General features: G+C 44.2%; 3 protein-coding genes across 5 annotated transcripts; all 3 read left to right on the top strand.

Annotated features, from left to right (window-relative positions):
• The first annotated feature begins 504 nt into the window (after window positions 1-504).
• LOC118095034 (angiogenin-like) lies at window positions 505-7,671 on the top strand. 2 transcript variants are annotated; one of them, XM_035135900.2, is made up of 2 exons: window positions 505-610; window positions 6,933-7,671. In XM_035135900.2, exon 2 carries the CDS (start codon window positions 6,962-6,964, stop codon window positions 7,403-7,405), a length of 444 nt encoding a protein of 147 aa, XP_034991791.2. In that variant the 5' UTR covers window positions 505-610; window positions 6,933-6,961; the 3' UTR covers window positions 7,406-7,671. The 2 variants fall into 2 exon arrangements, with proteins under 2 accessions (XP_034991791.2, XP_034991792.2); XM_035135901.2 differs by lacking the exon at window positions 505-610 and adding an exon at window positions 3,874-3,951.
• A 4,145-nt stretch (window positions 7,672-11,816) lies between these two features.
• On the top strand, window positions 11,817-13,787 carry LOC118095832 (ribonuclease). 2 transcript variants are annotated; one of them, XM_035137108.2, is made up of 2 exons: window positions 11,817-11,989; window positions 12,963-13,787. In XM_035137108.2, exon 2 carries the CDS (start codon window positions 12,976-12,978, stop codon window positions 13,405-13,407), a length of 432 nt encoding a protein of 143 aa, XP_034992999.2. In that variant the 5' UTR covers window positions 11,817-11,989; window positions 12,963-12,975; the 3' UTR covers window positions 13,408-13,787. The 2 variants fall into 2 exon arrangements, with proteins under 2 accessions (XP_034992999.2, XP_034993000.2); XM_035137109.2 differs by having other exon boundaries at window positions 11,875-11,989; window positions 12,968-13,787.
• A 7,402-nt stretch (window positions 13,788-21,189) lies between these two features.
• Window positions 21,190-21,630, top strand: LOC118094542 (ribonuclease-like). The gene has a single exon (XM_035135059.2). It carries the CDS (start codon window positions 21,190-21,192, stop codon window positions 21,628-21,630), a length of 441 nt encoding a protein of 146 aa, XP_034990950.2.
• Window positions 21,631-25,489: the final 3,859 nt, after the last annotated feature.

Below are 25,489 nucleotides of genomic sequence, written 5' to 3'. Positions count from 1 at the left end.
TCAGTCAAGAGACTAAGAAACATACATTGGGCAGGCAGATCAATCTCTGTTCATCATTTGAAGATGTACCTTTTTTCTCAAGTTGTCCCTGAGACCCTGTGGTAGAATCCTCAATACCTGTCCCAGGCGGGAAATAACTGGCCAAGACTAAGATATGAAGCAAGGCACCCATTAGGTGATCTATATTCATTGCTGCAGCAACTTCTAGACTCTCCCTATCCAAACCTCTGCACCAGGCTTCCTCAAACTCGGCCCTCCAGATGTTTTGAGACTACAATTCCCATCATCCCTGACCACTGGTCCTGCTAGCTAGGGATCATAGGAGTTGTAGGCCAAAAACATCTGGAGGGGCGAGTTTAGGAAGCCTGCTCTGCACAATTTTTTTGTGCTTTTTGAGGGGTGTATTCCGTCCATGCACACAAGTTTGTTTATCACGTCTTAATATCTATACATTTATCATTGCTATTTGTCAAGCAAGCTGGTGGTTACTTGCTGTGGTTAGGCTCCTGTCTATTTGTCAAGCAAGCTAACGATTTACTTTTTGTGGCTCAGATTCTGTAACATCTGATTTGCTCACCAGAAACTGCCTAATACTTACTTCTGCTTCTTGGTGGGTAGCTGTCCACGTGTCTTGTCAGTATTTTTGCTATAGTTTTAACCATTGTTTTTTTTCTAAAAAAATGTTTAGGGGTACTCTCATTTCTCCTAACCATATTAAAATACTGCCCCTCAATGAGGCCAAACTTCAATTCACAAACAGTTTAGGGGTATGCGTACCCCCAGAAAAGAAGAACTGGTTTTAACTCAGTTAAATTTCCACTATGCACAAGCAGCTATAACCAATATGGCTCCTGTCACAATCCTAAACTGTGGTATTTTGTAACGCTGTACTATAATCCTTCCCATTCTTTGAGTTTGTTTTTAGTGATTTACAGTCCCAATTGTACGGTACATTTCACAATCATATGGTTACTACAAGTTCTCTAGTATCTGGATGTAATAATACTCAATTATTTCTTTCTATCGATGTAGAGAGAGCAAGAAATAAAAATTAAGAATTAATTAGACTGGTTTGAATGGATTTTGAAAGATCCATCACTTTCCACATCAAACCTCTCTTTTTTGCTGCCATTTAGAGAAAGCTGTTTCAATTATATTTCCCCACTTTTCTACTTGAATTCTATTAAACAGAAGAAAGAAACAAGTCTTGGAGGCTTGGACATCTGTAGAAATTATTCTACAGCATGGAGTGATTTTTTCTTTCTATAGGGGAGGGACAGAATAAAATACTGAAAATGGAAAGACATGTTTATTTATCACAAAAAAAGAAGAAAACTGGAGAATGCACATTTTGTTATATAAATGTTATAAAAATGCTAGGAATCTGTTTTTGTTTTTTAAGGAGAAAAAGAATGAAAACTGGTAATCTGGGGATTATTGCTAATTTGAGACACAGAATTTTCCTTCCTTCTCACTTGGAAAGTATTTTTGAGGGAAAAGTGTATTAATACATTTAAAAATTCCACTATTTCAGATATATCTGAAAAAGTGGACTCTAAGCAGTGAACTCTTATCCTATGATACAGATGTTTTCTAACTGTGGTCCATTGGTGTGTCTGTGAATTCCACTGAATTATATACAATCCTAATTGTAATGCAATAAAATACAATATAAGAAACAAAAGAAGCACTGAAATACAATCAAGAACAACAGAGCACTTGTTGCCATGTGTTGCAAATACTACAACAGAAATCATTAAGTGGTCTGACAATATCCTTGGTAATTTTCAAGTAGCCATGGGAGAAATTTAGGAACTACCGCTATACTAAATTTGTGATCATATCAGGTGTGGCATGGCCCCTTTGGCTTTTGCTGCTACAGAATATCCTGCAGGAAAGAGAAGGCGGGACATAGTCACACATAAAAAGAGGTATCTGAAGAAGTGTGCATGCACACGAAAGCTCATACCAAAATATAAACTTAGTTGGTCTTTAAGGTGCTACTGAAGGAATTTTTTTATTTTGCTTCGACTCAGACCAACACGGCTACCTACCTGTAATAAAAAGAGGTGTTATGAAAGTGAGAAGAGGCAAATGGGGGATTAAATGAGAAAAATTCAAAATAATAAGCTCCTTTTGTTCTATTTCAAGGCAAGGTGATAGAGCTATGTTTGGTTTTTTAAGATAATACTTCCAGTTGCATAGCTTCCAGACTAAGATGGGCTTCAGTTTCCCTGGGATCAGCTTCAAGTGATCAGAAAGTGAAGACAGCACTGGTCAGCTAACTTCCTATGTTTCCATGACAGAAATTTCCAGCCTTGCTTAGCTGGCTTTGCATTTTCCTTTCTAGCGCAGCTTACATCACTAGGAAGGAAGAATTGATATTTTGGCGTCATAGTGATGTCAGGTGATGGACACTTGTTAAAATGGCATACCAAGGGTGGGGGAAACCAAGGACCTGCCCCCACCAGCTGAACCCAGTTCCCCATCCTTGGCCTATGCCAGAGGTCGGCAACCTAAGGCTCATGGGCCGGAGGTGGCCCATGAGGGTCGCTTAACCAGTCCATGAGCTGCCCCGAACTGAGCTGCCCGCTTAGCGAGTCCCCGTGCGCTGCGCTAAACCAGCACAGCATGGCACGGGGACTCTCTTCTGCAGCTCCGGAAATCGCTTCTGTGCATGTCCGCAGCGCCAGCAATCACATGCCCAGATGCTGAAAATTGCGCCTGCGCAGGCGAGATTTTCAGCACCTGGGCATGCACAGAAGTGATTTCCGGTGCCACAGACATACGCAGACGCGATTTCCGGAGTTGCGGTGCGCCAGTCCGGCCCACGGAGGATCTCTGCGGGAGTGATCTGGCCCATGCCCGGTAAGCCTTGCCAACCCCTGGCCTATGCTATCAGTGAAGTCTTCCACAGATTAATAGAAAAGGTCTGGGTCTCATTTCTGCCTCAAATTCAGATGACTGGTGTCCCCATTTCCTGAAGGTTGCCATTGAGCCATCCATGTTTGGCAGCAAGTTCCTCTTTCGGTTGGTTGCCTTTTCAGGTTTTTGTGTTGTTGTTGTTGTTGTTGTTGTTTGAAGTATTAATTGAGTTGTATGTTATGACTTTGCCGTTTTTGAGTGTGGATTTCTGCCCCTCATTACAAACGAACACTGACCCTGACACATGAGCAGAATTCATTGAGGAATTCAGTCTTTACCAAGGTGAATATAAGTGGTAATGAAGAAATTACAGGGGGTGGGGAACGATGGATCGGGGTTGGGATGGAGACAGGCCAAAGAATCTTGCATGGCAGCAAAATACAGGAGGCATTTAAAAGAGCAGAGGTGGGGAAACCGAACGCACGACCACTTTTGGATGCCAGTGAACAGGTCCAACCTTCTTCCAAGTAGACATTGTTTTCCTACTAGCTCTCGGCAGTGACTAAGAAGGGGTTCCTAATGATTACAGTTGCAACCCTGACCCTTTTCCAGAAACATTGTGAAGGACTTCCGTCAGCTTTGGCTTTCGAAAACACATTTCGGCATATCTGAACTGCTTTGCAAAATTGCATTTAATTATCCATTCATGACTGGCATGATCTGATACTGAGGAAGAGGAAGTTGACAGCTAGGGGCATGCTCTGGGCTGGCTGGAGGAAGTGGCTAGGATCACGCTGTTGTTGTTGGGGGGGGGCATTGTTCCATTCATCCTAAAGGACCAGCCTTCAATGGTTTGTGCTCACACTAGCCGGGACCAATCCCGGGTGAGGGTCACTAAAGGATTCCTATTGGACCTGGCTGAGGTCCAGTAGAAGACTGTCTTGCAACCTGGCCATGTGCTATTGGCCAGAAGCTTTGGCCGCTAGAGAATAAAAGGTTGGACAAAGGTTGACAGAGTATCACCTGGAGCTGAGCAAAACATAAGAGAGGCTAAGAGAGAAGAAAGGAGGCTAAAGAGAAGAAATAGTAAGTTATTGGGTCTGGTGGTAGATGCCTAAGAGCGTAACAATTATTGAAAGGTCAGAGCAATGGTGGATTTATGACCAGGTCATTACCAAGGAGACAGGTTTAGTCATTGTTTGAAAACTATCCCTGCCTCTGGGTCTGGTCTTGACCGCAAGGATACTGGATTCAACAAGGTAGACCCAAGCGACCTGAAGGTGCTGCTGTGCAATGCCAGATCAATTATTCACAAGACGGCTGTCATCCACCACTTGATTGTGGATGGAGGACTTGACCTGGCATGTGTAACAGAGACTTGGTTGGATGAAGCAGATGGGCCTGTCCTTGTCACCGCTTGTCCACCAGGTTTCTCTTACACACAGCAACCCAGGTCATATGGGCGGGGAGGTGGGGTTGCAGTGAGTTTTAGGAAGTCATTAGCTTGCACCAGGCATCCTATTGCAATGACCCAGTTCTCTGACTGCATGTTCGGAAAGTTGAGCAATAGAGGTAGTACAGGATTCCTTTTGGTGTACCAGCCTCCCTGCTGCACCTAGGATTCCCTGCCCAAGCTGCTTCAGGTCGTGGCGGATGTTCTCCTGGAGACACCTAGTTTGGTTGTCCTGGAGGGTTTTAACATCCATGCTGACATGACCTTACAAGGGGCCACTTGGGACTTTGTGGAAAGCATGGCCTCCATGGGGCTGTCCCTGAATAAGTTTGGCCCAACTTATAGTCTTGGCGGTACTTGGCTGCCCCCCACCCTCCCATGGGCCTGGATGGGAGGAATAATCTCACAGAGTAACAAAGGAAATTCAAAGCACATTCCACACAGACGAATCTTAGAAAAGCGAAATGTTAGAGAACATTAAATGCCTAGGAAGCATAGGCAGAATATAAAGCATGCAGTTATTATTAGGGGAATATATAGTTTAAAGAGGGGTGAACATACCACATTGAACCACAAGATGAGGGAGCTGTTGTGTGCACAAATTGCAACATGCAAAAGTGAGTCCAATTTAGCTATTACTAAATCCTAGAGGTCTCTGTGGTACAATCGGTTAGCGCGTTCGGCTGTTAACCAAAAGGTTGGTGGTTCTAGCCCACCCAGGGACTGTTCAAGATTTTGGGGACGCAGGTGGTGCTGTGGGTTAAACCACAGAGCCTAGGGCTTGCTGATCAGAAGGTCAGCAGCTCGAATCCCTGCAACGGGGTGAGCTCCCGTTGTTCAGTCCCAGCTCCTGCCAACCTAGCAGTTCGAAAGCACATCAAAGTGCAAGTAGATAAATAGGTACCACTCCAGTGGGAAGGTAAATGGCGTTTCCGTGTGCTGCTCTGGTTCATCAGAAGCGGCTTTGTCATGCTGGCCACATGACCTGGAAGCTGTACGCCGGCTCCCTCGGCCAATAACTCGAGATGAGCGCCGCAACCCCAGAGTTGGTTACGACTGGACCTAATGGTCAGGGGTCCCTTTACCTTTACCTTTAAATCCTACTAGAAAAGGGGAGCGGGGGAGCTTAAGATGCATTTATGTAAGAGGCTATGTGAAAAGATTATAGCAGCCAAATTATAGCAACAATTGGAACAATTGTTTAAATCTATTGATGCTGCAACACCAACCCAGCTACTTAAAGCTCATGGTGTTCCCAGGTGTACAGCACTTTAACCTGAAGGTTAGGAAATAAATCTTATACCCCACTCTCTTGTTGAGCTCCTGGTGGTGCTTGGTGAAGACTTTCAGAAGGATTTTGAGGGAGTTTATACACCTTTCCACCAAGGAGCTCAAGGCAGCATCCATCATTCTCCAATCAGTTCTCTCATCAATCCTGTGAGGCAGGCTAGGGTAAGAGACTGAGGCTGACCCAGGGTTTCCCAATGAGCTTCACGGCTGAGTGGGGATTTGAACCCTGGCCTCTTGGTGCTAGTCTGGAGCTCAGATTCATACCAGTGAGTCCCTTGCTCAGATCTCACTTCAGCCAGAAACTTAACTGAGCTTGTACAAATATCCTATCTTCTGGCCTCCTCTCCCTGACCCTCAACAACGGTCTAAGCTCCTTCTTTTATATTGGAGTTTTTTTTAATTGGGTTTTACAAACAAGAATGATGTTATACGAATAAGTATACCAAGTTTTCTCATGTCATTGTATATCACAATTGAAAAATATCTTCAACATGTGTTTTATTATTAGTGGTGAATGCATAAACTCTTGGTTTATGAATTGATTCAAACAATTAGGAAGAAGAAGAGGGGGGAGGGAGAAGAGGGTGAGTGGGGTGGGGTGGGGTGGTTATGCTTCTATTATTCTACTTAGTGTGTTTTTTAAAATAAATAAATAAATTGTGTATTAAACTTCTTTAATACATTATAAGATGTATTATAAGATGCATAAGCAGCAATGTGACTGGTTTGTATCAATATCCACATGGATATGTGATCCTGGCTAGATAGCAACCACCACAGCATTTGCAGATAAGAATTTGCAAGGATATACTGTACAGCAGGGGTCCCCAGACTTACCGGGCTTTGGGCCGGAGGGCAGGGGAGTGCACACGCAGCGGGCCGGAGGGCGGGGGAGTGCACGCCTGTGCGCATGCGCACACACACTTACTGGTGCACTGGCGCGCTTCCTGGTCAGAAAAAATCGCCGAAAATCGCTTGTGCACATGCGTATGGGCCTCCCCCGACCCGGAAGTGCACTGGAAATGACCTCTTCTGGGTCGGGAGAGGCCCATACACATGCGCACAAAGGATTTTCGGCGATTTTTTTCCGATTTGGAAGATCGCCGCCGCGCTGCGCGCTGTAAGAGCGGGCAGTGGCAGCGGGCGGCGGGGGTCGTTGCGGGCCAGATTGGGAGGCCAACTGGGCCGCATCCGGCCCGGGGGCCGTAGTCTGGGGACCCCTGCTGTACAGCATTCATTTGAACTCCGAGCTGTTTCACAAAGCACCCTCTGGGGGCAAACGGAAAGAAAGCATTTACACATCCACTTTACTCCCCCCCCCCAGGTATCTCTTTCAGGCGGCGGTTGCCCACGATGATGCCTTTCAAGGGATCTGGCCTTGGGCTCCTCACCTTTCTGGTGTCTGTTCTGGCACTGGGAGCCTACTGTGCACCTAGCCATCAGACATTCCTAAAGCAGCACTATGATTATCCCAAGAGCAGCGTTGGAAATAAGTATTGTGACGTCATGATGAAAAGACGTGGGCTGGACAGACCATGCAAGGACGTGAACACCTTCATCCACGACACCATGAATAACATCAAAGCTGTGTGCACTGAATCTGGAGGAAAGGATTACGGGAACGGGCTGAGGATCGCCCTCCGCCCCTTCACTGTCACCACCTGCAAGCACAAAGGTGGCTCAACTCGCCCACCTTGCAAATATTCTGATAACAAATCGTCCAGATACATCGTCATTGCCTGTAATCAGAATAAAGAACCTGTGCACTTTGACGAAAGCATCATTGTCACAGTGTAAGACAATGCCCAGATCCAAACATTCAGCTTTTAAACAATTATGCCATCCTTTGCAACTCCACGGAAAATCCCCCTTTGCTGCCATTTTGTCTAGCTCTGCTTTACTGCAATTAAAAAACAAACAAACAAAAAACCCTTAAGTGGCAAACAAACATGCTTTGATTCTGTGAAAGCAGCAATGTCTGTTACTATTAAACTGAGGAGAAAGTTGCATAACATTTGATGTGTGTTTAAATTCATTTCCTTTTCTTTTTCCTATTGCATCCAAGGGAGGGAATGTGGGTTGCAGTAATGCACTGTCCGAGATTTTCTTTCATGTTTCCGCCCATGTAGGTGGTAGGCTACAACCAAATCAAATCAAATCAAATCTTTATTTCGGTTGTAGACCAGCGTAAGGAGGGAAGGGTACAATCATTTAAAATCTAAAAACATTTTGTTTTGTTTTATTTTAAAAGGAGTTAAAACAGAAAGTATATATATATAAGTCTATCAGAATCCAAAAGAAACTAAGGGAGTCTAAAAGAAGGGTTAGGAACATTAGACAAGAGTGAAAGAGCGTAAAAGGTTAGTATATATAAGACTATAGCTGACAGTCTACAGAGCACTCTAATACCAGTGCTCATTATATCTAGTTTGTGACACAGGTCACCATCCGACGAATTTTGAGCTCTATTGTCCAGAATCTGGCAATGTGTGTTGTAGCAGGATTGGTATCTGAAAGTGGCAGAGAGGTATAGAATTGCCCTGTGCGCCCTGGCTACTTATGCAGTAATGGTAAGATGAGGCTAGTATGAATGTCTCTATAATAAAGACACTGGAGAAGCACATGCTTTCTATTTGTCCAGAGTCACAGGGGGTGTTGTCTCTCCAGTAAAACAATCTTCCTGTATCGGCCTTCAAGGACACCTGAAGGAAGGGCATGTCATCGAGCCAAGGTAAAGGCCCTCTGGTGCTTAGGGACTTCCGAGTTTAGCTAGATAAACCTCTTGGGCTTGCCAATCAGAAGGTTGGAGGTTCAAATCCGCACAACGGGGTGAGCTCCCGTTGCTCTGTCCCAGCCCCTGCCTACCTAGCAGTTCGAAAGCACACCAGTGCAAGTAGATAACTAGGCACCGCTGTGGCTGGAAGGTAAACAGCATTTCTGTGCGCTCTGGCTTCCATCACGATGTTCCGTTGCGCCAGAAGCGGTTTATTCATGCTGGCCACATGACCCGGAAAGCTGTCTGCGGACAAACGCCGGCTCCCTCGGCCTGAAAGTGAGATGAGGGCCGCAACCCCATACGGTAGTCACCTTTGACTGGACTTAACCGTCCAGGGGTCCTTTACCTTTACCTCTACCTTACCATAGGGGAGGCAGAGTACCTGGAAGATTCATTGGCGATAAAAGTTGGGGTCATGGCTAGATTGAATTGGCGCTCAGTGTTTGCAACATGTTTTTTTGAGAGCAGGTAGGCTACAACCATTTCCTGCCAGGAATTATACTACATGATGGCATACAGTTATTCCAAGTGAATCATTGTTGGGGGGACATAGTGTCTGCTGGGAGATGGATAGGAGGTTTTTGGTTGCTCATGACTGTAGCAAAATCAGGTTTCAGAAAGAAAGGAATAGGAGGCAAATATTAGGGTGGGGAGCTGTCACCAATGCCTTTCTCAGTAAGGCCCCCACTCCTTTTTTCCCATTTCACCATCCCCCAAATGTCTAGATTTTCTCCTTCCATTTAACCCCCACCCATATGGTATTCACAATACAGAGCGCATATGGTTCAGCCTTAATGTCTAGCAGCTTTGAATGCTTCCCCCAACACTTTCACAACTCTGGTTCCCCACTCAGTTCTGTCCCAGTGTGCAGAGTTCATGTTTATAGACACAGCCAGTTGTCATCGTGCAATCAGGCACCACAAGCCCAGGGCTGTGGAGGAACATTCGGATTGTCAGTGGGATTTTAATCTACACTAAGCCAAGTGATGATCTGGGAACCTCCTTTTTCATATAATTTATATATGATTAATATATAATTTATATTCTCTCCTTATTCTGCTTCTGAGCACATTCTACAGGATGCCTAATAAACAGTCATCTTGTCGTTTGTGGCGGCTCTGTGGGTGCTTTGAGGCTGGGGGTAAATATAATGGAGAATGTAAACTACCTTCTTTGGAAGACAAATGTTCCTCTTAAATGTGTACTAGGATATTCAGACTTCCAAGTCAGCTTGGAAGTCTGTTGGAAATCTTCAGGTGATATTGGTATCAACAGAACATCATCCCAAAGGTCAGATATATCCCCACTGACGATATCCTCCTGACCAGTTTTTGAGACAGTGTTTTTGAAGTGGAAGAAGCGGGGAAGAGGAGATACTTAACCTTTACCCACCAGCTATTGTGCCCTCCTGGATCCCCTTCTAACAAGCCATTTCATTTCATTTATTGAATTTATATACCAACCACCCTATACCCAGAGGTCTCAGGGCTGTTGACAAAAAGGATCACAATATATAAAAACAAAATAAAAACAATAATCCAGTAATGCCCCCACCCCAAAAGAGCCACATTTTAAAGGGTATAGGGTGTTGATCAGGTCAGCCAAAGGCCTGGTTAAAAAGGAACGTTTTTGTCTGGCGCCTAAAGGTGTATAATGAAGGCACCAGGTGAACCTCCCTGGGGAGAGCATTCCACAGACGGGGAGCCACTGCAGAGAAGGCCCCATTCTCATGTTGCCACCCTCCGGACCTCTCGAGGAGGAGGCACATGAAGGAAGGCCTCAGAAGATGATCTCAGGGTTCAGGTAGGTTGATATGGAAAGAGGGGGTATTGCCTCATGGAGCACACACACACCATTATAAAGGAATGAAAAATGTGTATGTGAATAATTTCAACTTTTATAGCAAGTTAATAAATTACTAAAACTATAAGTTAATAATTCACAGCAGCATGTGAAACTTACAGAGAAGGTTTGTCTTGAACAAAGAAAGGGTTCTCTCTCCCCCCCCCTTCCCCAGAGAGTTGAAGATAATTTGGAAGGAGGACCAGTGACAATAAGTGCTTGGTGGCAATACCTGAAGGCGATCAGGTAAGATTATCACCATTGATCAGAGTTCATTAGTGCACACATTGCTGGATTTACGTATTAGCTAAACAAGCTTTGGCTTAGGGCCCCACTCTCTTGGGCCCCCCCCCAAAAAAAAATTAAAGGAAAGAAGCTTGGATGTACATTTCCAAAATATAAGATAACAAAACAAATAAAATAAAACCTCTTCCTTATAATGTCTCAACAAGTAAAATTGATGTGTAAAAATGATACATGGGGAGAAAAATATATATATGAGACATTGCACTACCTTTGTAACCCAACCCAAGAAAATCCTTAATAAAAATAATTATTAAAACTACAAAAAAATAAAAATAAAATAAAACCTACATACAGCAACAGTATTTTGTGTTGTGTAGGCTCCTATTTGTTATGTGCAAATGGCTTTAGATATCTATTGGGTCCATAAATTACCATGTAGCATATATTCAACACAAAAAAACAGCAACAATTTGTTGTTGACAAAGGACAGCTGGACATATAAAGGGCCTCATTACCTTCAGGAGCTTAGGGCCTCATCAAACCTAAATCTGGTCCTGAGTGCACATGCTCATGTTGATGTCATTGGTCACCCTTGCACATTCTTAACTTAAGATAGCTTAAGTGCCAAACTAGATCAGGCTAAAGGAACAATGGAAGGCGTTTTATACTGAGTCAGGCCCACCTAGCTCAGTCTACATTGACTGGCAGTGGCTCTGCTTTGCATACAGAAATTCCTATGTTCAATCCCTGAAATCTCAAGGGGGAATGTCCCCTGCCTGGATCCTGGCAAACCAATGGCCTCACTCAGTATAAGGCAGAGAATACAAGACTATCAATAGCACAGACCCATGCCACAAGATTCAGGTTTCAGCGAGGGGAAATAGAGAAGGTCTGTGGCATTTGCCTTTCAGAGAGAGAGAGTAGGCTGATCTGAACTGCTCTTCCTTAGCTCCAAAGCGCAGTCATCTTCTTCAGTCTCAGCAGCAGTTATTTTCTCCTGCCTGGCTCCCCCTCGCTTGGTTGACGTGTAACAGAAGAAAGTAGCTAGCGATGTTTTCCTTTCCAAACATTATCAGTTCCAGATGCTCTGCATCTTTTCTTTCCTTAGAAACATGAAACAAAAGTCTCTTCCCCCCCCCCTTCCCGCCGTCAGTGGGGTGCGGTTTTCAGCCTTGTCCATTCTGGCTTTGTCAACACTGAGGCCCTGACACATTTTGGCAGCACAACACCTTCTCAAGGGTGAGATGATGATGTTGATTTAATTGTTTTTTTAAAATGAGCCAGATCCATTTGTTAATAAGCAACGAGTGGTCTAGAACCAGCCAATTTGCCGAAAACAGCTTTGCAACAGAGCCTCCCACTTTTCCACACAGTCCAGAGGATTGCAAAATATGCCATTTAAAAAAACAACAACCGTTTTTCTGGGAACTTGATCTGTTTCGCCATCTCAGTAAAACGAGATCTCGAGAAGGGAAAAACACAGCTCAGAAGGGGGACCATTTTGCTCTGCAAAGCAGGTAGGATCTGTTGAAAAAAGTGAGGGGATTAGGGCCCAAGCATTCAAATGAGTTGCTATAATTAAATGTTCTGAAGTGTATGGGGTGTTAGGGGAGGGGGTAGTATCTCTGGTGAGGGATGCATTGTACTCCTTCTTCTGCTGCTTTTGGTCCCCACCCTGCATTCAGTTCTCACCTGTGGCTCCCAGAAGCTGTCAGCATGCGAAAGCATCCACACCCCGGAACAGTTTTGACTGGCCAGCTAAACCAGGTGGGTCTCAAACCCTCAGTGAGTTAGGGACTTCTGCTGCATGTGAACAGTGCTGGATTTACGTATAAGCTGAACAAGGTATAGTTCAGGGCCCCACTCTCTTGGGGGGCCCCAAAAAAATTAAAGGAAAAAACAACTGGATGTACATTTCCAAAATATAAGATAAAAAAATAAATAAAATAAAACCTACATACAGCAACAGTGTTTTGTGTTGTGTAGGCTCCTATGATGTAAGTAATGGGCCCCGCCTGCTAGCCTGCTCCCTAAAATATCACTGGTTTGCTCATTTCTATATATAGGGTGCCTACATTCTGCATAGGGACGTGGGTGGCGCTGTGGGTTAAACCACAGAGCCTAGGGCTTGCCAATCAGAAGGTCGGTGGTTTGAAACCCCACAACGGGGTGAGCTCCTGTTGCTCAGTCCCAGCTCCTGCCAACCTAGCAGTTCGAAAGCACATCAAAGTGCAAGTAGATAAATAGGTACCGCTCCGGCCGGAAGGTAAATGGCGTTTCCGTGTGCTGCTCTGGTTCGCCAGAAGCGGCTTAGTCAAGCTGGCCACGTGACCCGGAAGCTGTATGCCAGCTCCCTCGGCCAATAATGCGAGATGAGCGCCGCAACCCCAGAGTCGTCCGCGACTGGACCTAATGGTCAGGGGTCCTTTTACCTTTACCAAATCATTTAGTTTTGTGTGCAAATCACCTTACACTTTCTCAATTCCTAAGTGCAGCTGACACCATGGCTCAGACGACTGCTTGCTCGCTGCTGATATTCCTGATGGTCTTGCCGGCGCTTACCCAGAGGGAATCCCGTCACGAGAAATTCAACCGGCAGCACATGGACTCCCCAAAGACCAGAAGCGACTTGGATGCCCGACGCTATTGCAACCTCATGATGCAGAGACGGGGGATGACTGACAGTGTTTGCAAACCTTCCAACACCTTCATCCATGGGGACCCCATGGCTGTGGATGCCATCTGCGGTGACGGGGGGACCCACTCCAGCGAGAATTACTATGACAGCAACACACCCTTTGACATCACTGCTTGCCGCATAGTTGGGGGAGGCTCCCAGAGACCCCCCTGTAACTACAGAGGCAGGTCCACCTCCCAGCGCATTCGGGTGGGCTGCACTAACGGGGTGCCGGTTCACTTCAAAACGCCTCTTTAGATGTCTCTGCTTACTTGTGTTGAATCGCAATGTTTTAAATCCCTTTTTAGAATCGGGTAGAATTTTAAAAAATCTATTTCTGTTTGTGTATCTCAACTGCAGTTTGCCTTATCAAATGCTACCGTTTTCTTTCCCTCCAGTCTTTTCCTCCTGCTTTTGTATTTTAATAAAATGCATGCCATCTAGTGGTCATAAAGCAGTATAAATGCAGTTTCCTATCTTTGCTTTTTAACAGCCGTTAAAGGATAAGGGTGTTAGCCCATTAAAGCCTAAGTGTGTTTTAACGCCCGCTAAAGATTAAGGCTAAGAACTGGAACCTGTGACTGAATGGTCTTCTCTTGCAGTTTAATGTAATAAAATATTCCTTTGCATATGTAGAACTGTGTTGCTATTTGGAACAAAAGGCTGCAGTGAAGTGCCAGTCAGCTACACATGCCCTGCTCCACCCCTCTTTGAACTTTTTAAAGATCTTCAAAACTTAGGGTCCTTCTGCTTGGGTACCTTAGTAAACTTTGGGGTTTCCCAAGACCTCCCCTTTTGTGTGCGGATAGTATTTGTTTGACTACTGAGTTTAAATGTGTTTGCGATATATACCAGCAGCCTCATACTTGGCATTGCTCAAGAATACAAACAAACAAATCCAGTTTTGAAAAGCTTCAGTCTACCATTTTGTTGCACAATGATGTATGATTGTATACAAAGAAAGAGACAAATTTCTCCCGCCTCTCTTCTAAGGACGTCAGGTGTTGATTCTGGTTCCTGGGGAGTAGTAAATTTGGAGAACAAGTTATAACTCATTGCTAATAGCACAATAATGCCACTGGTTCAGTCCCAGGCATCTACAGATTTTGCTTTGTTTTTAAAGTTATCAGGGGTGATTTGAATGGCCTCTGCCTAAGACTCTGAGGAAGTCAGAGAAGGCAATACTGAACTAAGTAGGTGACCTGCTAGAAGGCAGCATGGACCATCCTAACAGGCTCAAAAGCAGCAACTTAGAATTCAGTATTGAAAGTTGTTAAAACAAATTATAGTAACAGGAATAGGATGAGGCCTGAATGCACAGGAACCTATGAAAACATGGATTCTGGAGGCTGGTCTTTTGTGATGTTATCCAGTCTGCACCACATAAATTTTCTTTTAGCAGTTTCTCTACCCTCAGATCACCAGTATCAAGAGGTATGGTTTCACCACCTTTTAAGTGCCTCTTAGTGATGACCATTGCAAACTTGTTCAATGGTGCCATTACTCTGAACTAGCTAAATTGGCTTGTGAAAGTCACCTCCTGTAATCTCAAGCATTTGCACATCTTCCCCCCAGAAGAGAGGCCTCCATTTGGCCACAGAAGTTGGTAGGGGTGTTTGGAAACAAGCCAATGACCAAATGATTGATATGTTTCTAGACGTTTTCCAAAGGGGAGGTAGGAAATTGCAACGCAGCAGTTGGCATGTCTCGTGGGGCAACGTATCTGCCAAGGTCGAACCGTCTTGTTTGTTCTGCCAAAGAAAACAGAAATGACCAAATCAACCAAACACCGAAAACATAACTGAATCAGAGCCCCAAATGAGTACAGGGAAGAAAAACACCAAAGTGGTTAAAATGAATGCAAGGAACATAATGTAATAAGAGCCCTGCTGGACCAATCTGAGTACTGGAGGGAGATTTTAAAAAACACTAATTGTCCATTTGTTTCTTTGAAGTGACTCCTGGAAATGTGGCAGCCCCTCCTAGTGAGGCAGGCCAGCTGCAACCTGTTCCGCCTGGATAAAACCTGATGCAGTGAAAAGGCTTTGGGCTTTATCTAGATGGGTTTTCCCCAGCCATCACCTCTGGGATAAGAAATGGGAGATTGGGCAAGAGATAAGCAAGAGTGTGGCTCCGAAAGGCTGGTGAACAATAGCTTATGATCAATTCAGCAAGTCCTCCTGCCTACAATGGATTGTTCCTGTTTGCTGTTCCTTTATTAGTGGCCAAATATTGACTGACTCAGGAGACAATGGTGTTCCCATTTCAGGACAAGGCGCAGGATCAGCTAAGAATGTCCAGAATGTTGCTGAAGAAATCCAGCAGTTACACTTCAGAGTTCAACAGAAGTCTAATTCTCTGTGAAACTGAACCGTCCTTTGTGTTTTGTGGAGTTCTGTTCCTCTAATAATTATACAGTTGGAGTGTAGAGAATAGGGGGTCGTAGAGTTGGACGCAGCTGTTGTGCCTTGTAAGAAGGCAACATCTATCCAAAATCAGGGAGGACAATATTGAGGTACAGTTGTACCTTGGTTCTCAAACGGAATCCGTTCTGGAAGTCCGTTCGACTTCTGAAAACATTCAAAAACCAAGGCGCAGGTTCCGATTGACTGCAGGAGCTTCCTGCAGTCAATCGGAAGCCATGGAAGCCGTGTAGGATGTTCGGCTTCCCAAAAACGTTCGCAAACCACAACACTCACTTCCGGGCGGAGCCGTAGTTAGGTGATATTGTGCCCCTAGCAGAACTGTCCAGATTGCGCCCCCTAGCCACCGACAAATTAGCTCTTCTTTCCGCCTCTCCTCCAACCCTACCCCCATTCAATTCACCCTGTATTTAAAACCTTTTCTTATGAGGCAATAATCAATATTTTTATTTATAGACATATTTATGGACACCTTTTAAGCCGATTTTGCAGGGGGGCCCACCCCGCCACTCCCTAGCTACCGCCCTGCTTCCGGGTTTGTGGTGTTCGGGAGCCAAACGTTCGAGTTGCAAGGCGTTCGAGAACCAAGGTACTTCTTTTTGCCACTGCAGGAGAAAAAAAGCATTGATGTATGTTTGCTCCATGTCACTAACAGGTTTCTTCACTGCCACCACCCTCATCCTGCTTAGCTTCCTCCCTTGCAAGATGAAGAAATATAGAGGTGTCTTAGTTTCCAGGATGTCTGCACATGACCACTTTAATCTTGGAGGTGTGTCTTGTACAGCTCCATGGAAGGTTTCTCTCTCCCTCTCTCTCCATATACTGTATATACATACTTAATAAATGTGATAATATTGGAAAGAGGGCCCCAGTTAAAAAATTATCACCCTTGACTCTCTTGCAGCTTGGCACAAATCCATTTATAAGCCCTGAAATCTTTTATTCCTCAAGTGGTGCTTCTCGGAGAAAAGACCTGTTGACATTAAACAGTTTCAGAGCTACAAATGGTTCATCGAAAGAATTAATATGCATGTTTGATGAGTGAGCGTTTTACTGCATGCATATATAATCTGTGCATGCTGGAAGGTCAGGGTGAACTGCAGTTACTCAATCTGGGTACGTATGCATAGGAAAATGCATGCATTGCAACCAGCAGCATGCAGTGGGTGACATGCCGGGTCCAACATGAAAGTGCTGTATGCTTTGTAAAACTCACCAACAGTGCCATAAGTGGACATGACTGACAGTTCTAGCCTTCACTTCAGATGAAGAAGCGAAGGCAGTTTTGATACATTGGGCAAAGGATATACCTGTAGGTTACAATATACCACTCAATTCATGGAAGAAGTTGCGGAATGAAGACTTAAAATTTATGGCTCGTAGTGCTTTAAAAGAAAATTATATGAAAAGGATGCATGCCAGTAAATTTAGCTAAAATGTATAAGAATTTATCTAATGTGTGTAAAGATAAAGTAGGTACATTTTATCATATGTGGTGGTCATGTAAAAAGGCAGTGGGCTTCTGGGAAATGATTTATAACGAATTGAAAAAAATGTTTAAGATAGATTTATTGTCATTGTCCCATACAGAACAACGAAACTGGAAAAAAAACTCTACATCAGATATTCAAAACCAACAAGCCTGCTATCCCATCCTGATTAGCACCCCACAGACTCTGGTACCCCATAATTAAATACAATATACTCCCATAAAGACTACCTTACATTGCATTTAAAACCAAAATCGCATTTGGATAGAAACTGTTTCTCAGGCCGCTAGTCCTAGTCTTCATAACTCTGTACCTTCTTCCAGAAGGCAGAAGCTGAAAGAGATAATTTTTGTTAAAAAACCAGAGGCCTTTTTATTAGGAATAACAGGTGAAGACTTGCCAAAAAATGTTAAAAAATTATTTATGTATGCAATCACAGTAGCAAGGATGATATTTGCCCAAAGATGGAAGGAACAGAAAGTTCCAATGAAGGAAGAATGGATAACGAAGAGGATAGACTGTGATGAAATGGCGAAGATTACCATTTTCTCTCCAGTTCTCGTTTTTAAATCCAATCTTAAATTCACCTCCACAGCAGTTTCATTTTTTAAAAGTCTCCATGGAAATTCATCAGCATTTCGTGTGAATTTCTCCTAATACATACATACATGTTTTATGCCATTTTGCCCAGTGCATACCTTTTCTTTTTGCATAGCAATTCCCCCTTCTATAATGCCAGTTTTATGTGATTCTCAATCATATGCGCATTTATTGATTTATTTTTATTTTTTTACATATGCACTTATAAGCACGCTTTACTCCAGCACATGCATTCTTGCACACATTACCTGGCAGCAGAACAACACTGAAAAATTCACAGAAGTGCGAATTTTAAGGTTGGCCATTTTTCGATAGGCAGAATGTTCCAGAAAGTGTGAATTAAGTATGTTGATGATGAATTGCGAATTGAATCAAATTTCTTCCCCATTCCCAGTAAAAGTATTGTTTAAATCAACCAAGAAGTGAATTTATTGATTTTTGCAGGATTCACACACCTAGGAGAAATATTCAGAAGCTAGGATTCAGCAAGTAGTGTTATGTTTACTGGTTATCAGAGAGAGACTTCAAACCACGATGAGGTTAACTGTGTCTTGACCCTTAGTCCATTTGTTCTTCTTAATCCCTACCCTCCCTCTCAGTGATCCGCACATTGTCTGCCTGTTCAATCCAGTTGCATGTGATCAGTACTAACCTTTTACCAGCAACTGGTGAGGCTGGGTATAAAGAGCCCAGGGATATGACGGGAAAATATTCAGCTCTGCAGGAAACTGAATTCACCGCTCCGAAGGCCCCCAGGGTGATTTGGAAGCGTTTCTGAGTAGTGCTGGCAGAGCAGATCAGGTAAGTTGGCACAGAAATCGTTCTGGGTGATAAAATTGTGGTCCTTAGCTTGTGTCAGGGAGTGAGGCTGAGTTTTTCGCCAAAGGAAACACTGGTTGCAACCCCAGCTAGACTTACACTGTGTAGGCTGGGGGGGGGAGCTGCCAACCTACGGATACTGTTGGACTCCAACTCCCATCAGTGCCAGCCAGCATACTGAGTGGTCAGGATGATGGGAGTTGCAGTCCACAACATCTGAAGGGCCACAGATTCGCTCTCCTTGCCACAAAGGGCGAATGGAGGGGCCCTCGCAGTGACAATTTACAGGTCAAACTACGTGAGGCGGCAGCAGCCCTGTTGGTTTCCTCGTGCGCATTTGTGACGGCAGAAGATGGAGAGGAGAGATTTTGTGTTTGGAATAAAAATAAACATGGACGTGAGCTGGGACCCTTCCCAGCATCACTTCCCTTTGGCTTAGTAGTGCCTCAACTGCTTTCTCCCCCATCCCAGCTCCAGTATCAACTAGGCTGTAAGGAACGGGAGAGTGGGAAAGTTCGGTTCCCTCCAGCTGCATGTATGTTATTTGGCCTCAAAAGCACCTTTCTCAGCTTTGTAAATGTGAAGAATATTGACTGACTAGAAGCAGAGACCGTCCTTCCCATCACTGAACACCCGTTACACAGGATATCCAGTCTCTGTGCCCCCCCCCCAGACTAAAAAGAAAAAAAGAAAGAAAAGATTCTAACAGTATGTGCTTTGCAGTCATGGCACACAAGAAGGTCTGAAGGGTGTGACTGTGTGTAGTGTGTGTGTGTGTGTGTGTGTGTGTGTGTGTGTGTGTGTGAGAGAGAGAGAGAGAGAGAGAGAGAGAGAGAGAGAGAGAGAGAATAAGGCACCCTGTTGCATGTACCCACGACTGTCCCTCAGAGGAAAGGGGGTCTCGTGTAGCCCTGATTCCCTTTCGCACAGCAGAATCACCCAGAAAGTACATCTCTATTGCTGAGCCTCTGACTAACTGAGGAAAGGGGTAAGGGATGTGTGAGACCCCGGAGGGACTAGTTCCTTGTTACAATGGTAACAATACCTGGGTTTGGTTTTGTTTTTTTACTTGTTCGAGAGAAGCTATTTCCCCTTCAACGTTCGGTGCTTTTTCTGTTACAAAATGGCAAATAAATAAATAATGGTAAATCCTTTTGTTCTCAGGGACTGTTCCCTTCCCTTCTTTCTTTCTTTTTTAAATTACCTGGTATGTCCCAGAGCTGACTCTTGCCAATGAAACCCACCTATGAGGTTTGTTCTAGTCCATGGAGAGCAAGTGTGTGTGTGTGTGTGTGTGTGTGTGTGTGTGTGTGTGTGAGAGAGAGAGAGAGAGAGAGAGAGAGAGAGAGAGAGAGAGAATAAGAAATTGCCAAAAGAGCACCTTTAAGATGATCACTTGGTGTCGTGTTGAAAACACAGTTCTTGTGCCTTTCAGAAAGTGGGAATTCCAGTGTGTTTGACTTTGCTTTTCCCTGCCACCAAGCTGTGCCTGATACACACCCTGCTTTGATAGAGAACTCTTAAAACGCATGAGAGACTTTGTCCTCTTTCGCATATGGGCGCCCTAAAAAACATTCCTGAACAGAAATTGAAGGCGCTCGCAATCTCTCTCATACACAGTTTCTGCTCCATGACAGGTTATCTTTTGTTCTCTGTTGCCATCTAGTGTCAACTGCACTGACCTAGCCTGTTTTTGTGGTGGGTGTCTCAAAACTGGGGCAAAGCAGCTCTCTCACATTGGTACTTTTACAGCTAGATGTGACCATTTGACTTAAACCCCTCAGAACAGCTGCCAGTCAGTGTGGACAACATTGAGCTAGATGGACCAATGGTCTGTGTTTGATGGTAAACAATACTTCTTATGGTATTGTTCAGTACTTTTTTTCTTTTAAAAAATGTTTAGGGGTACTCTCATTTTGACTCATAGGGACCCAGGTGGCGCTGCGGGTTAAACCACTGAGCCTAGGGCTTGCTGATCAGAAGGTCAGCGGTTCGAATCCCTGTGACGGGGTGAGCTCCCGTTGCTCGGTCCCAGCTCCTGCCAACCTAGCAGTTCGAAAGCACGTCAAAATGCAAGTAGATAAATAGGAACCGCTACAGCGGGAAGGTAAATGCCGTTTCCGTGTGCTGCTCTGGTTCGCCAGAAGTGGCTTTGTCATGCTGGCCACATGACCTGGAAGCTGTACGCCGGCTCCCTTGGCCAATAATGCGAGATGAGCGCGCAACCCCAGAGTCGGTCACAACTGGACCTAATGGTCAGGGGTCCCTTTACCTTTACATTTTGACTCAAGAAAATCACCATTTTATAGTTCAGATCAGGAAAGATAAATACAGTAAATGGACAGAAGTACAAAGATTCACAAAATGTTTAGGGGTATGCATACCCCTGCGCCCCCCCCCCGAATAAAACCACTTGTATTGTTCACTGCATCACCAACGATGCAAGTAAAAAACAAGTAAAACAAGTGAAAAACACAAGGAAAAAAGCTCCATGTGGACCTTCAGTTTTTCGATTTTTTCTGTTTTGTTTTCATGTCAATCACGCTTCTTTAAATGCTTTTTTTAAAAAAATGTGACCTTCATTTGCAATGCGTATTTCTTTTACGATACACTGCAACCCATTTTTTTTAAAAAAAAATTGATGCGAAATAAACATTTCACCTGCTTCCTTTCGATGGCTGCAGGTTCATCGGAAACCAGCAGCGACAATGACCTCCCTGAAAGGAAACGAAGCGCTATTGCTGCTCCTGTTGGCCTCCTGCCTGATCGTAAGCCGCGTCTCCTCGCAGAATCCTCGGCACGAGAAGTTCCTGAGGCAGCACAACGACTTCCCCCGGACCAATGTGGCCGGGCAGGATTACTGTGGGGCCATGATGCTGCGCCGGGGGATGACGAGGCCTTGCAAAGACACCAACAGCTTTGTCCATGCGCCCAGGAGCGACGTGAAGGACATCTGCAGCAGTGGCGGGACCCATTACCGCCGGGCCCTGAGGCTCAGCAGGGCACAGTTATCTGTCACCACCTGCAAGCTGCAGGGAACTTTGCGGGGCCAGTGCCGCTACTGGGCCCACACGGGACAAAGGCACATTGTCATAGGTTGCGATGCATCGGGGTGGCCTGTCCATTTTGAAGAAAGCAATTTCATGTAGGGCAGGCTTGCCATTTCCACATGAGCACTAAACAGCTGTAAAAATCTTTGAAAGCAGGTGTTCCACGGAGCTGATTCACAACAGAATTGCAACTTGAATCTCACTTACCCGAAGTTCTCAGTTAATGTATGTACTGTATAGTGTAGTAAGAATCCGCCTATTGTTTCTTGGGAAATAATTGTGTACAGCTGGAAACGTTGGCAGCATTAAGATAAATTCAACACTGTAAATAAGTTTTGATGAATGCAGTGCTTTTTTCGCGGGGGGGGGGGACGCAGGGGTATCTACGTTTGGCCTCATTGAGGGGCAGTATTTCAATACAAGTAGGTAAATGAAAGTATCCCTAAACATTTATTTATTTTTTAGAAAAGAAAGCACTGGGTGGATGTAATAATGGAATGCTGAATGGTTTAGTTTTTGTAAAATATGCAGGGATTTATGATATGTAAAATGAACCATGGAAAGAGAAGAAGGGAAGCCACTGATATTTTAAGGATGTAAAAATGAGAATTTTAAATTGCAAAACAGAAAATTTAATAAAAATTATATACAAATAGAAGAAAAGAATTCACCTATTATTTATTTGCAGAGGCTCATCAATGTAACGAAGCATGACATTGCCCATGCCTTGGATTAATGCAGGGCTGATCACTATATAACCCATTAAGCCAAAGATTTCATTTGGCCACTTGCCTGGGACATTAAAATTCAGATTAAGGCATTGTCAGGTACCTGCCAGGCCACACAATACAGGGGTGGGGAACCTGTGGCTTTCCAGATATTGCTGGCCTCCATTATCTGATCCAAAACTGCAGGACTGGATCATCCAGAGATTTCATGCCACATCGAACAATGTGTTTCCCAAACTCAACTAATATACATGAATGGGCAAAAAAGAGCAGCTGTTTTCCTGCCCTGTCTTTGATACTCCTGGCACATGTCCATGCTGAGGTTCATTTGCATATGCTGTAAACCCACAAGATCCAAGACACATAGGGTCAATCTGCATGGTTGGTTACCCAATTCTATCCAGAGCCATCTCTCCTCTGCGCATGTGGGACATATTGGAGATAGGTATCGATCTAATCTGGCCCATTGATTTTACTACTCTTTCTCCAGCCATTAGTACAGTGGAACCTTGGTTCTCGAAGTTAATCCGTTCCGGAAGTCCGTTCAACTCCCGAAATGTTGGAAAACCAAGGCACAGCTTCCGATTGGTACAGGCGCCCCAGAAACAATAGCCGACAGCCACATCAGACGTATGGCTTTTGAAAAACGTTTGAAACCGGAACACTTACTTCTGGGTTTTTGGTGTTCGGGGGCTGATTTGTTCGTCAACTAAGCCATTCGACATCCAAGGTTCCACTGTATAAGAAAAAACTTGTCCAGTTCTACATACATCTTTCCCTCCCTGGCCCCAGTCATGACAAAAAGTAAAGCTGGATTTCCCACTGCTTACACACACACACACACACAGAGAGAGAGAGAGAGAGAGAGAGAGAGAGAGAGAGAGAGAGAGAGAGAGAGAGAGAGAGTGTTACTCTATTAGACAATTATAGGTTTAGTGGCAACAGGTCAGGGGTCACCAAGGTATACACAGATGTCTTTTCGGATGCCTTCAAGTTCCCCCGCTCCACCCACTGAAATGAGGCTCAAAAGAAGCATTCTTTTGTAGTCAGTATAATAGGCTGCAGCTTTTGCTTGGTTCCAGTGCATTTGTGGTGCCCACAACACACACATTTGCAAATGTGACCTTGAGGCCTAAAAGGTGGACAGCCTTTGCATTAGGCTGTCTGTCCAATAGCTGAGGAAACTATTAAACTGCTGTCATTTTGGATTCAACGATTTCTGAAGAGTGAAAATGAAATGTAAGCCTGCATTTGAAAGTTGGCAACGTTTTTGAACATTTGCATTTCAATATGTTTTCCAATGACTCCCCCCCCCCCCCCGGATGATAATAGAAGATATTATGTGTATGACGATGATCTCAGCCTCCCATAGTACTAGTTACAGGTAGGTAGCCGTGTTGGTCTGACGCAGTCAAAAACCAGTAGGAGAACACCAGTAGGAGAAACCAGTAGGACAGAGAAACCAGTAGGAGAACACTTCAATCTCCCAGGGCATTCTATACAAGATCTCAAAGCAGCTGTTTTATTAAGGAAAAATTTCAGAAACAGACTGCAAAGAGAAATTGCTGAATTGCAACTCATTACCAAGCTTAAAACCATGGAGAGACCTGGTATGAACAGAGACATAGGATTCTTATCTCATTATACATGATCAAGCTTTCTTTAGCACCTCAGCCCTTGCTTTTTCCTACAAGACCAATTGCAGCCATTAACAGTCGTTAACAGTCATCAACAGGTTTACCACTCCTATCAGCCCATCACCCATTCCCATCACCCCCCCACCCCACCCTCTGACTATACATAAGGGTCTGGTGACTTCTGTTTCAGTGTATCTGAAGAAGTGTGCATGCACACGAAAGCTCATACCTATGACAAACTTAGTTGGTCTCTAAGGTGCTACTGGAAGGATTTTTTATTTTTATTTTAATCTCGTTTGAATGAGGGATGCTCGATGAATACAGATTCAATACAGATTTGTGGATACAGTTGCACTCAAGCTTTGTCCTGTGTCAGATCACCTTGTACACCAAGTGCTCACTTGTTTCTGTTACTCTAATATAGTTGGGTGTGGTTTTTTTAAGTTCAGGAATTATGTTCAAAAATAAAATAAAATACATAATGTATGCACAAATCTACAACTTACACACTTGCTGCTCTTTATTCACATAAATGGCCATGGGATTTCATGGTTTATATGACCTCCTAAGTTTGGTCCTTTTCCAATGTAATTAGCCCATTGCTGTTCCACCCTGTTTTTTCCCCACAGGCAGCATAATCTATTGGCCAATGTGCATTCAGTACATATAATTTCAAAGGTGCAAAAGAAACTGAGCTCTGAAGGGAGGATCTCAGCTTTTTGGGAAGAGAGATTTCTGCTATAGAGATTTGTTATATACACCTGTGCTTAATGTAGTATGTATTCCCAGAGGTGTCTAAAATAAAAGATTATATTGACTGGCGTCTTTTCTTCGTTTTATTTCATCATTCTACGATTCATCGTGCATGTATCTAGTATTTCCCTCATTTTCATCCTCCCCCCCCCCCCCATAATGACTTGAAAACTATAAGGCACAGTAAATTTTTATTCACATCAGTGACTCTGAAATGTGAAATAATCCAGTACAGCAATTTTAATCAAAGACTGAGATGTAGTAGCTAATTAAAAAATAAATAAATGTGGTAACTGTCGCGGAACAACCTCACTGAAGATAACAGTAGTTATCTAGAGCTGCTTGCTACTTGCGAATGGGTCTCCATAACAGTTCAAGCTTCAGAGACCCAAAAACGCATTATTATTTTTTGCAAGCGCAAGAAGAAATAATAATAATATGCACGCTCACTCAGCCAAGCTCACACGCGCAGCCATGCTCTGAACTCAAAGAGAACAAACTGCCGTATTACTGATAAGCTAAAGGAAGCAGGCGGGCACATCACGGCCTTAGAATGCCAAACGAGCGAATCAGCGAGCAGTATGCAAATACACCGCTCTTCTTTTACTTTTTTTTAAAAAAGGGACCAACAACTGAGGGGAGGCTGCTGCTGATAATTGGTGACTCTGGGGCCAATCAGCAGCTTAGCGGGCGTGGACACCAGGCGCCTCCCTCTCTGGCTTGCCCTCGCTCTGTGGAGAGTTACGCGCATGCGCTTATATGATCTTGGGTCAGTGCCCTTCCCAAGATGGCGGCTGGGATGAGACTCGGGGGAGGGAGGAGCGTTTATGCGACGGCGCG

Source organism: Zootoca vivipara, chromosome 13 (genome assembly GCF_963506605.1).
Source record: "Zootoca vivipara chromosome 13, rZooViv1.1, whole genome shotgun sequence".
NCBI lineage: Eukaryota > Metazoa > Chordata > Lepidosauria > Squamata > Lacertidae > Zootoca > Zootoca vivipara.
Note: the sequence above shows the minus strand (reverse complement) of the source record. Positions and strands in the feature narration are given on the sequence as shown.